A 13,228-nucleotide genomic window follows, 5' to 3' on the forward strand; every position below is an offset into this window, starting at 1 on the left:
TTCAACAAAAGTGGATGCATGAATAGCATATGACACACATGGCATCATTAGAAAGGTATTGATGTGTCATTTGTAATTCCCATTTTGGTTTCTTTCCATTGTATTGATGATTTTTTATTGTGTTAGCTATCAAATTTGTATTTTGGAGATGAAGCCATCACTGTGCACTATGATTTTCAAACTTTGAAATCTCATTGGAATTGTAAATTATACATAGGGCACAAAATGAGAAAGGGAATGTATGCTTCATGTTTCTGAAGTTGTACTTGTAGTCTATCTTATCCCTCTGATGCTAGTGCTTTACTTGCTATTAATTTTGTTGTGGTTTGCATAAGTACTTTATCAACAATGCAGGTTCATGATCTGTTGAAGATTTACAATGAAATTGATGTCCCTTCTGAGCGTTTGTTGTTCAAAATTCCTTCAACTTGGCAAGTAAGTTATATGTCAAAACATCTCTATACCTTATCTTTAGATTTTTCTTCATGGGAATATATTCATGAATGCTCATAGTTTTTGTCATCTAACTATTTTTTTTCTAATTGATTGCATCTCCACTTAGGGAATAGAGGCTGCAAGATTACTGAAATCTGAGGGCATACAAACTCATTTGACTTTTGTATACAGGTTTTATATATGTTCTAATTAATGGTTAAGTACATTACTTTCTCTTGCATAGCTTTGTCGTGGGTACTCATCATTTTGAAATAAATTATCTTTGCTTGTCTTCTGCCATTACTTCTTATTAGTTCCATTTTATTACCTTCTTATTAATGGTGATAGTTTCCTTTTATTTCCTTAGCTTCACTCAAGCTGCAGCTGCAGCTCAAGCTGGTGCGTTTGTTATTCAGATATTTGTTGGTCGAATCAGGGTAATCTTCTACCTTTGGTTCCATAATGATCTTGTTCTTCTCAATTTCATGTCATTGATATTCATATTTATTATTCAGGATTGGGCACGTAATCATTTTGGTGACCCTGAGGTAGAAGTTGCACTCAAAAGAGGAGAAGACCCTGGGATAGCTTTGGTTAGTTATAATAGTTTTAATATCTCAATTCCATAGTTGCATGGAATTCTGTTTAAATTCTTAGTAAGCTTGATTATGGCATACTCTTATCTCGATATATTTTAATAATGGGTATTTATTTACTAATTCAGTTTTTTTTAAAAAAATTCTACGATAGGCAAATTAACAACTCTTCTAAATACCTACTGTTCTATGCCCTTTCATCCTCTGCTTTGTGTTAAGCACGCTAATACACATTAATACTTTCAGTTGTAATTAATTCTTTTCTATTGTAATTCATTAATGTATATTCCTCTCTTATTATTCTTTGTACAACTTGCATTGCATGAGGAAGGACACCTGTCCTGGTGGTCCTCTTTATTTCGTTCCTTAGTTTGTATTATTCTTTGGGTGCTTTTTATTTTTCTTTTGGCATAAAGTTGCTTTCATATATAATTTAACCAATTTGATATTGTAAGGCAAAGTGGTGAACCAACATAAAGTTATGAAGTTGGAATGGTCAATTGGCTGTCATTTAGTTAATGGCTTAATATGGCATGACTATGAACACTAGTTTGTCCTTGACTATGAAGTTTCCATGTTGTCATTGACAAGTTAATCGATCACAACATATAATATGAATATCACTACTATTATATGATAATTCAGAAATAGAAAAGATGCAAAAAAATTACACTACTATTCCTGCAGCTGTGACTGCCGAGAGTGAAAACCATCATAACTCAGAACCTGCATGCATAGGAAGATAATGAAATTTCTAGGAAATATGAAGCATAAATTAATGTAGAAAGACTGCTCTGACATACTGACCTGTTCAGAAAATAAAAGTGTTACATAATTATCAACGCATAAAACGCATAGAACAGTAGGATGTAGCCAGCCATGAGACTTTTCTTAAACACTTAATACCTAGTATGTTTGTGTAATTTGTTCCCTTTTCTCTTTCTTTGTATTAAACTAGGTACTTGTAATAATACTTGTTGTGTGCCTATATTTGTTGCACCCAAGAAAGTATCTGAATTTCATGGTAGAAGCCTTCATGATTATGATTTATGTAGACTGTATTTTTAGCCAACGACGTGAGAACGTCAAATACGACAAACCTTCAAGAGAATTTAAATAACACAGACAGTTTAATCAAGAAAAGTAAATAACACACAAGATTTTTATAGTGGTTCAACCTCGATTGTCGGTAATAGCCTAATCCACTTAGAGTTGTGATTTATAGATCTGTACTCAAGATCAAATGGACTGAGCCAACTGAGTTTCTTCAGTACAGATTGCAAAAATACAAGAATTCTTTCAAATGCCAGCACTTTCTCTCTCTAGAATACTCAGACCCAAATTTTCTCTCTCTAGAAAGAAGAAGCAGAAGAAGCCCCCTCTCTAATCCCATCAGCCATCTATTTATAGGCTTAGGGTCATACATCTGATATCCCTTAGAATCGGGATATTTTATTATATTTATTACATTTAAATTACAAAAAACATTCAAAATGTAACAAACCCCCAATTTGTGGGAAGAATGAGAGATTCCCGCATATCTTGTTGAAGTTGTTTCTGGGAATCTTGACTTAGTCCTCCTCTAGCTAGTTGATCCACCTCTCCTACTGACCACTCATGCAAGTGCTGGTCGGACATGTGCATGGTGGTAGGACATACACTTGTTGGTCGGACGTGCATGGTGGTAGGACATGCACTTCTCTCCTCATCCTTGGGGTCTTTTAGGTCCACTCTCTTGAGTTCTCCTCGGACCAAGGTCTCTTGGGCTCTCCTTCTCGGACCTCATCCTTGGGGTCTCCTAGGATCACTCTCTTGGGGTCTCCTAGGACCACATCCTTGGGGTCTCCTAGGACCACTCTCTTGAGTTCTCCTCGGATGTACTCTCCTTAGCTCTCCTAGGATGCACTCTCCTTAGCTCTCCTAGAATGCATTCTCCTTAGCCTCCTAGGATGCACTCTCCTTAGCCTCCTAGGATGCAATCTCCTTAGCTCTCCTAGGATGCATTCTCCTTAGCCTCCTAGGATGCACTCTCCTTAGCTTTCCTCGGACCCAGGTGCACTTGGCTTGGTTATGACATCTTTCAAGCAGTCCAAATTCTTCGTCAGTCTACCGGGTCACTTTATCACAACTCTGAGGAGTCAATGTATTTATTGACTATTTAATGTGTCTTTTACGGACCATGTACTGTCATTTGTCACCTCTATTTCCACGTCATCAATCTCCATTTTTGGGGATAACAATTTAAATCTTGCTTGTTTTATGTATTTTCATATATATATATATGAAAATGATGAACTTTTTAGGTTCACAAAAACAAAGACCCTTGTAAAGGATGAAACAAGAAATTTTTGAGACTCAACATATAATTCAATTCAATTGCAATGTTTCTATTAGATGTTCATGATTATGATTTAAATCTTGCTTGTTTTATGTATTTTCCTTTTACTAGTGATCTACATAGAGACTGTTATTCGTATTATTTAACTGTTCAGAATATATTTCGCATGGACATGCTTGCGGCTATAAAAAAGAGGCATCAAACAAGTAAAGATTTCTTATTTTTTAACTTGGTTGTGGTACAAAAAGTTGAAGTGAATATTAAAAGCATGAGTCATTCGATCATATGCATGTATATGTTGACAAAGAGATGTATATATGTCTATGTATGTTTGCAGATGGATGGATCTTCATTATTGTCCTCTGCTGAAGAAAACTTACGGCCCCAAGGAGAGTGACAATATCAAGTTCTGCTACAAGATTAGTGACATACTCAATGTCCAATTTCATTATAGCTTACTTCTGAATCATCGAAGCACACCAACTCTGGTTTTATTAATTCATTGAGTGAGGTATTTGCTCTTCAAGTTTGTTGATTTTGTTTACTTTTGAAACCTGCATCTTGCTTTCCATCTCCAAAATTAAGATATTCATCACATTCCATTAATGCCAATGTTTCTGTAACTTTCATGGTTTTCATCACTTTGTTTTGATAGGCTTTATGTGTATTGAGCTCCACTAAATACAATTCCAGATAATGATGTAGCAGAGTTACAAAGAAAACCCCTGTTTTTGGTGGGAAAACTGGAGTTTATTTACAAGTTGATTGCCCAATTAGCACAAGCTTGATGTACCCCAATTCATTAGGTGTGTTGACAATTTGTAGTTTTGGCTCACAATGCTTAAATCTTGTTTATTTTTCTTTTACTAGTGATATGAATAGAGTTAGTTATTTTATCAGTTTATTGGAATTTAATAAAGCACTAATACAAATTAGGAAGCTTTTCTTGGTTGCAGAATACTTAAGCACAACCACCATGAGAGCTTGGACAGATGAGAGCCCTATAAGTTTAGAATGCGAACCTAGGTTAGCAAGAATATATATAAAAAATTCAGATTGTATTTTACTGTTCAGAAAATATATATTTCACATGGAAAAAGTAAACTATTTCTTACTTTTGAACTTGGGAGTGGTACAAAAATACACACACATGTTTAGACTGTTCAGAACATATATATTTCACACAAAGATAGATAATATGATTTTGTGATTTCTTATATTCATGATTTTAGATTACTACTCCAGACTTCTTCGATTTGATTAAGTCTTTCTCATTAATATTGCATTCCAAATCCTTAAACTTGTTCTTGTATAGTTGATGGCTGTCGTATACCACACAAATTTAACAATGATTTTTCTTTCAATACTTCCAATCATTTCAGTATAATAGCAAGCACAGGTCGAACCCATGAGGACTATCGTTCACTTTATTATTCAAGAATTAACACTAAAACTTAAAAGGGGATTTTGATTTTTAACTCAAAATTAAATAACATAAACTAGAAAGCAATTAAAGATTGATATTACGATATTAAGAAACAGTTAAAGGTTAATCTCCACCCTCGACAATCATTCCTGATCACTAATAATAAATATTATTCCAATTTCTCAATTAAACTATTAACCCTGCAGATAACGCTGAAGCAGTCAATTATCCCAATCTCCCTATTATAAGTAATCAAGGCGAAGCGCTCAATAATTAACTCTTTTATCTAAGCAATAAATCTATGAAGCATACAATCTATTTAACTTAGATAAAGCATTAAGTTCTATGGAAACAAGTTAATCTAGGCAATAAATTAATGAACATATAATTCATTTAACCTAGGTTCTATTTTTCATCACAATTAACAATTCTTTTGACATCACTATCAATTGCGATTGATCACATATACTTAGAATCCTAAACTATTAGGTGAGTAGTAATTCTAAGATGACAATTGAACAATGTAAAACCTTAATTAGTTGGCCACCTAACAAGAAATCACAAAATTCATAACATTCAATTGGAAAAACAGAAACAATTTAATATTGAGAGAAATTAAAGAATGATATTCATTATCAACAATCAAGAATTCATGTATTGGGTTTTGAATTAACCCTTAACCAAAAAAGAACCTACTCCATAATAGTAATCATAATCACAAACATAATTATAATTAAAATTAAAGAGATTAAGGAAAGAAAAGAAACTAGATTGATGAACAAGAGTAATGTAGTCTTGTAGTCTTCTCTTCAACCCTTTCTCAGTCTTTTTCTCTCTTAAACCGTCATAAAAAATCCCTCTCAAATTAACCCTAATCATTCTTGATAGTCTCAGTTAAATTCTAATTAAAAACTAATAAAAAAATATGAAAACGACGTCGCAAGCCGCGGCCTAAAACAAAATCTGTACACAAATGTGTCACTGAGGCAGCGGCCTGTCTGGAAGAAAAAAAATTCTGAAACTGCAATTTCATTTAAAGTGCTGCGGCCTAAGTTTTATGAGCCATGGCCTACCTCCAATTTCTTCAATTCTTGATCTTAAATAGCTTGCATGTTGCCACCACTTCCACATTTCAATCCCGAAAGCTTTTAATACTCCTAAAACTTTATTTTAACTACACTTGCCATCAAAATGTCAGATTTATCATCATAAAACGCAACATAGAAAATATGTTGTAGAATAACGAAACTTAGTTAAAACTATTAAAAATGCTATCATAACACCATCCAAGCATAGAAAAACTTAACAAATATTAATACAAAAATGACCTTATCAAATTCCCCCACACTTGAATATTGCTAGTCCCTTAGCAAAACACTAAAATAACAAACCTAAAAATAAAACAAACTAATCTAGACTCACTAAACAAAGGTCTTGTCAAAAGCTTGAATGTCTCTGAGAATCACACTAATAAGTAATGCCAAAACAATTCAGATTTCATACTCATTAGAATTTCAACTCCATATGTAATTTACCATTTGATTTTCAAAAATAATTTACTAAGCACTTAATCACAACACCAACTCAAATGCATCAAATTTAATCCATACTTGCCAAATCATTTTCTTTTAAATCAGTCCCTATATACCAAAATGTTTTTCAATGAAAAGCATCCACTCCATAGACATTAACCTATCATTCTCCACTAATATAAACACACAATGATCAAAAATCAAAAGGTCTTTATAGGCTTGTAATGTAAGGCTAAGGTTAAGGGTAGTTGAGAAAGATACATTTAAGCTCAAATCATACCATAGCATACATCAACTTCATTCTTTGAACTTGCCCCAAATTTTCCCATACAAATCAAGAAGTACCTATTTTCTTTTTTTTACTCTTCTTTCCATAATGATCTCACTATTTCCCCCACACTTATTCTTTTGCAAAATTTGCATATATGCATTTTCTTTCATTGCAAATCATTTTTTCTTTTGTTTTTTTTCTTCATAATATTCCAAGGAGAGAAATAGAGATCATACACAAATTACAACCAAACAAATAACCCATAAGTATTTCCCTTTTTTTTTTTTAACAAACCATCCCACAAGATCAAATCATATATAAATAACCATGGTGTAATGGGTTACAAAAAGAAATATTTTTCAAGGAAGTATAAGGTCAAAAATTTAGGGTCATAGAAGAAAAGAAATAGTCATCATGGCTCAAACATGGGAAACTAAGGATTATCATATAATAGGTTGGCTTGAACGACTCAAACGATCCAAAGAACTGCATTAATCATCTTCCTAATCATGTGAACTTATGATTTCGCCTCAAACAATTGATTAATGATTTCTAGAGTGGTTGGGACTTAATTTTTTTTTTTCAACAAGCATAATTTTTTTTCAACACATTTAAGTGGTGAATTCAATCGTGCATAAAGTGAAAAACAACATAACTCAAAATAGCAATTCACATAGGAGTCAAGCACACAAATCATACAAAAATTCCTCATTGTCTAACATCCCTTTAAGCATAATTCAAAGTTTCATCATCGACCAATGCTTTCAACAAGACCAACACAACTGAACACTAACAGACACTAAATAAAACAAAAAAAAAAAAAAACAGAAAATTAACAATGACATAACCGAACAAAACATAAAATTTCTTCCCACACTTAAACAATACATTGTCCTCAATGGACTTAGGAAAATAGAAAATAAAGTGAAAAGAGAAGAAAGAAAAAAACTCCCTCATAACACATCACTCCTCAGGAATATCCATATCTGTCACGCCAGGAACATCCTCATCATCAGGAGCCTGATATGGCACCATGGGCATGGGAACCGGTGGTGGGTATGTCTGCAACCAAGTAGGAGCAGGTCAATAGCTAGACATATCCACATTCAATCGAGCCTGATCCATCCTATAAAAAATATCCTTATAGCTTGCATATTCCACAAACCTCTGGTTGTGATCCAGGATATGCTGAGTATTCACCAGAATATCAAGTCGGCCATAATAAACCTCTTGCTCCAAAGCTTGCACGCGTTGTTGAGTGGTTCTTCTACTATCATTCAGAGGAGGAACAGGGGCCGGAATAGAAGATTGGCCTTGATCATTAACTTGAGCAGTAGTTTTCCCTTTCAATCAATCAAGGGTATTGTGATCAATGATGTGCAATGAATGCTCCTTGTCTTTAGACTCATCCCAAGGAACACCTGCCTTCTTACATAACGTAGTGATCAATGAGGGAACATAAAATCCATTCGTCACTTGGCTCATACTTCGGATGGTGGAAGCATGAATAATTTTCCCCACATTAATGGTTTTGTCGGTGAGAATTGCATAAAGAAGAATTGCTTCATGAATATCAGCATGACCAAGTTGGGCTGTCGGCATTAATTTTGCCCCCATGAACCGCTGCCAAACTTTTGTATTGTTATCCAGATAAGTGGCTTTGATGTAGCGAGGAGCCCCATTATTATATAAATTCCATACAGCACCCGGCATTGCAATTTCATCAATAATAGCTTGATGATCAAAATTATCTTTAACCGCACCATATTCATCACGCTGAAAGTGAGGTAGCTCATAATAGCTATTAATATCAGCTGCTTTGAAGGACACTTTCACACCTCTCACTTTCACCTTGTAATTCTCATGAGCCACAACGTTGGCATAAAACTCACGAACAATAGGACCAATGCCCGGTTCAGGATGAGCACACAATTTTTCCCAACCCTGAGACTCAATTTGATGCATGAGGAAAGGTTGATCATGATGCATATGAAGATCAAATCCTCACTCAGGGACCCATGCCTTATCATGAGCAATGGCATTCAAGTAACTCTCATAGGCCTCAATAGACACAAATTTTTGGGGATCATAGGGAATTAGTGTCGATGAAGAAGCTTGATTCCTATTTGTCTTTAGAGCCATGGCTGTCCAAAAATTAGAAAAATAAAGAACAAGAACCCAAAAACACCATTGTTAGTCATTAAAAGATTAAGAGAAAAATACCACAATGGCCAACATTAATCCATACCAAAGTTTAAACGCCCCTAAATCCGGGGTCAAAGTGACACAATGCATCAACTCAACTCCTACATAACAATTTCTAACTCACCCCAAGAACACTCATACATTAACCATTTACTCCATTCCTCAGAGGCTTTTTATCAAACACATAGAATGCATAAAAATACCATCTCCAACAAATTATATACCATGAAGCAAAACTTCCCAAAAAATCAAAATGTCCAACAAATAATCAAAGTAATACAAAGGACATGGATTACCAAAATAAACTACCACACCATTATTTCAAAAATACACCACACTTCAATTTTTCAAGTAACAAAACAATTTTTTTTTTTCAAAGAAAAACTTACTTGATGAAATTATTGAGTGTGAGTGCAAATCTTCTTGGATTATATATATGAAATGTGTAAGAAATGTAGAGAACAAAATGGGATGTGTGAATTTCAGATTAGTGTGGGGAAATAAAGGTGGAGATGTGTTTATGGAGTAATGGAGGAAGAAAGAAAGAAATTGGTAGAATGAATTAGGGTGATGGTGATGAATAAAGAATAATGAAAACAAGGGGAAATGGAGGAATTGAGAGGGGTTTGTGATGAGAATTACGGGAAAAAGAAGAAAGAAGAATGAGGGTTTTTGGTGATGTTTAGAGAAATGATGGTAAGAAGTTTTTAAAATTAAAAAGGGGCTGAAATCGTAGGCCGCGGCTTGGGAAATGTGTGCCGCGGCCTGCGAAGCCTCCTGATGCTTCTTCTCTTTTTTCTCATAAAAGGGCCGCGGCCTAGGAAATATGAGCCGCGGCCTAAGTCCCTTTCCCTTTTTTGTCAAACTTTTTCAATATTTTCACGGTTCTAATTACAAAAATTAAACTAAAATTACCTCAACAAAAACAAAAATAAAAACATAGTGTTCAATTTAAATAAAGAAAATAATAATGAAAATAAACTAATTTACAAAGTAGCTAAGTTTATCGTCGCTAGCTCGACTTAATGCTTCATTCATCAACATATACCGGGTCAATGAGATGAATCACAGCAGCTTGTTCTTCCTCCATTGATTCATAATATGGCTTTAATCTCTGACCATTCACCTTGAATGACTTTCCGGTACTTGGACTTACAACTTCGACCGCTCCATGAGGAAAAACCTTGGTAACAATGAACGGACCTAACCAACGAGACTTCAACTTCCCAGGAAAAAGTTTAAGGCGAGAGTGATACATGAGAACTTTCTGACCTTCCACAAAACTCTTCCGAAGAATATGTTTGTCATGAAAAGCTTTGGTTTTCTCCTTGTAAATTCTCGAACTCTCATATGCTTCATTGCGTATTTCTTCTAGCTCATGCAATTGAAGCATTCTTTGTTGTCCTACAACAACCATGTCCATGTTACACTTCTTTACAGCCCACCAAGCCTTATGCTCTAGCTCCACCGGTAGATGGCAAGGCTTCCCATACACCAAACGATAAGGTGACATACCGATAGGTATTTTATATGTCGTACGATACGCCCACAAGGCATCATCAAGCCTTGTACTCCAATCTTTCCGGTTTGGATTTATAGTTTTCTCAAGAATCAATTTGATTTCACGATTAGAAACCTCCGCTTGCCCGTTGGCTTGTGGATGATAAGCAACTGTCACCTTGTCAGTTACACTATAGCGTCGAAACAATGCTTCTATATTCTTGTTACAAAAATGAGTGCCTCGATCACTAAGTATAGCCTTAGGTGTACCAAAACGCACAAAAATATTGGAGCGAATGAAATCCACTACTGTTTTTGAATTATCTGTTCTAGTTGCAATTTCTTCCACCCATTTAGACACGTAGTCTACTGCCAAAATAATATATTCATAGCTAAAAGAGGATGGCAACAGTCCCATGAAATCCATACCCCAAACATCAAAGATCTCAAGAATTAAAATAGGAGATTGAGGCATTTGATCCTTGGCCGTTATGTTACCAACTCTTTGACAACGATCACATGCCTTACAATAAGCATAAGAATCTTTGAAAATTGTGGGCCAATAGAAACCGCTGTCAAATATCTTATGAGCTATCCTCTTAGGTCCAAAGTGTCCACCACAATCATACGCATGACAAAAAGCAAGGATCGAACGAAATTCAAATTCAGGTACACACCTTCGAATGATTTGATCAGTACAATGCTTCCAAAGATAAGGTTCATCCCATATGTAGTGGCGAGCATCATGCTTGATCTTGTTTCGTTGTGCTTGTGTGAGATCACTTGGTAACTCTTTTGAAGCAAGGTAATTTACAATGCTGGCATACCAAGGAATAACTTCTTGCATGGCGAGGAGTTGCTCATCCGGAAATTTTTCTTCTATGGGCAGATTATCTTCATCCCGAATAAGATGACTCAAGTGATCTGCCACCCTATTCTCAGAACCCTTTTTTATCTTTTATCTCCAAATCAAACTCTTGAAGAAGTAGAATCCACCGGATCAGTCGAGGCTTGGCTTCTTTCTTTGCCAATAAATAGCAAAGAGTAGCATGGTCAGTATAAATAATCACTTTAGTTCCAATCAAGTATGACCGAAACTTTTCCAAGGAAAAAATGACCGCCAAGAGATCTTTTTCAGTGGTGGAATAATTAAATTGAGCATCATTAAGAGTGCGAGAAGCATAATATATAACATGAGGAAGCTTGTCAACTCGCTGCCCAAGAACAGCACCCACGGCATAGTCACTTGCATCACACATGAGTTCAAAAGGTAGCTCCCAATTTGGTGGCTGAATTATGGGAGCTGTAGTCAATGACTCTTTTAATAAGTTGAAAGCCACTAAACACTTTTTATTAAACTCGAACTTTACATCTTTTTGAAGAAGGTTACATAATGGTGTGGAAATTTTAGAGAAATCCTTTATAAATCTCCTATAGAACCCAGCATGCCCAAGGAATGATCTCACTTCTTTCACACTAGTCGGAGATGGTAGAGAACGAATTAAATCAATCTTTGCCTTATCGACCTCTATTCCCTTGACTGAAATCACATGACCCAAAACTATACCTTGGTTTACCATAAAATGGCATTTTTCCCAATTAAGCACAAGGTTAGTTTCAATACACCGCTGGAGTACCAAAGTGAGATTATGAAGGCAGCGATCAAATGAGTCACCATAAACACTAAAATCATCCATAAAAACCTCAATGATGTTTTCAATATATTCTGAAAAAATGCTCATCATACATCACTGAAATGTGGCAGGAGCATTACATAACCCAAACGGCATACGCCGGAAAGCGAATGTACCAAAAGGGCATGTGAAGGTTGTCTTCTCTTGATCTTCAGGAGCTATAACTATCTGATTATATCCCGAATATCCGTCAAGAAAACAATAATAAGAATGACCAGCTAATCTCTCAAGCATCTGATCAATGAAAGGTAATGGAAAGTGATATTTACGGGTAGCCACATTCAACTTTCGGTAGTCTATACAAACTCGCCACCCGGTTTGCATTCTTTTTGGTACCAGCTCGTTTTCATCGTTCTTTACCACTGTGATTCCAGACTTCTTTGGCACTACTTGAACAGGACTCACCCATTGACTGTTTGAAATTGGGTAAATAATACCCACACTAAAGTGCTTCAGTATCTCCTTTTTCACAACCTCCATCATAGGTGGATTTAATCTCCGTTGCGCCTCACGTGTTGGTTTAGACCCTTCTTCAAGTAAAATTTGGTGCATGCACATAGAAGGGCCAATCCCCTTAATATCAGCAATAGACCAACCAATGGCTGTTTTATATTCATTGAGTACTCTCATTAATTTTTCTTCTTGGACTTGGTTGAGATTTCTTGCAATTATAACTGGAAGTGTCTCGTTCTTCCCCAAGTAAACATATTTGAGATGCTCCGGAAGTGGCTTCAATTCAAGTGTAGGAGCTTGAATAATTGATGGCTGCAATTTCTCATTAAAAATTGGCTGTTATCCAGATTTCCGGATAGCGTTTAGATTGATGTCCTCGGGGAAGCAGAATTACCAATGTCTTTCACGGTAGGTGACCAGAGCTCGCGGGTGGACAGAAAGGCTTCGCCTCTCCCGTTTAGTGTCCGGATTACTCTTTCAAGCAAACACAACACGGAGGCTCGTCGACCCTCTCGGACTCCCGAAGGGGTATCCTTCAGGGAAGCTCCTTCCAGGAGGAGCTCTTCAAGTGGTCTTCGTGGAAACAGTTCCGTGCCTCGCACGGAACAAAACCAAGCGGTCGAGTCATGGAGGAGGCATATTTGGAATGATATCCACCTGACACGGGATCCCGCCTGACACGCCCGACAGGTCAAAGCCGCACACATCCCAGCACGCCTAAGGGTACCTTTTCGCCTACTGTTCCGCTGACAACTTGGAAAAGACGGCTGACTTTGTG

General features: G+C 35.9%; 2 protein-coding genes across 4 annotated transcripts; one reads left to right on the forward strand and one right to left on the reverse strand.

Annotated features, from left to right (window-relative positions):
- Positions 1-271: 271 nt before the first annotated feature.
- On the forward strand, positions 272-4,169 carry LOC133833887 (uncharacterized). Of its 3 annotated transcripts, none has more exons than XM_062263489.1 (7): positions 272-435; positions 563-627; positions 803-872; positions 951-1,028; positions 3,524-3,575; positions 3,707-3,880; positions 4,025-4,169. In XM_062263489.1, exons 1-6 carry the CDS (start codon positions 349-351, stop codon positions 3,736-3,738), a joined length of 384 nt encoding a protein of 127 aa, XP_062119473.1. In that variant the 5' UTR covers positions 272-348; the 3' UTR covers positions 3,739-3,880; positions 4,025-4,169. The 3 variants fall into 3 exon arrangements, with proteins under 3 accessions (XP_062119473.1, XP_062119474.1, XP_062119475.1); XM_062263490.1 differs by having other exon boundaries at positions 4,063-4,169; XM_062263491.1 differs by lacking the exon at positions 3,524-3,575.
- A 5,664-nt stretch (positions 4,170-9,833) lies between these two features.
- On the reverse strand, positions 9,834-12,045 carry LOC133779780 (uncharacterized). The gene is made up of 3 exons (XM_062219693.1): positions 11,374-12,045; positions 10,832-11,258; positions 9,834-10,672 (listed from the first exon to the last, which is right to left on the reverse strand). The coding sequence occupies exons 1-3, from the start codon at positions 12,043-12,045 to the stop codon at positions 9,834-9,836; spliced, it is 1,938 nt and encodes a 645-aa protein (XP_062075677.1).
- Positions 12,046-13,228: the final 1,183 nt, after the last annotated feature.

Source organism: Humulus lupulus, chromosome 5 (assembly GCF_963169125.1).
Source record: "Humulus lupulus chromosome 5, drHumLupu1.1, whole genome shotgun sequence".
In the NCBI taxonomy this organism is placed as follows: Eukaryota; Viridiplantae; Streptophyta; class Magnoliopsida; order Rosales; family Cannabaceae; genus Humulus; species Humulus lupulus.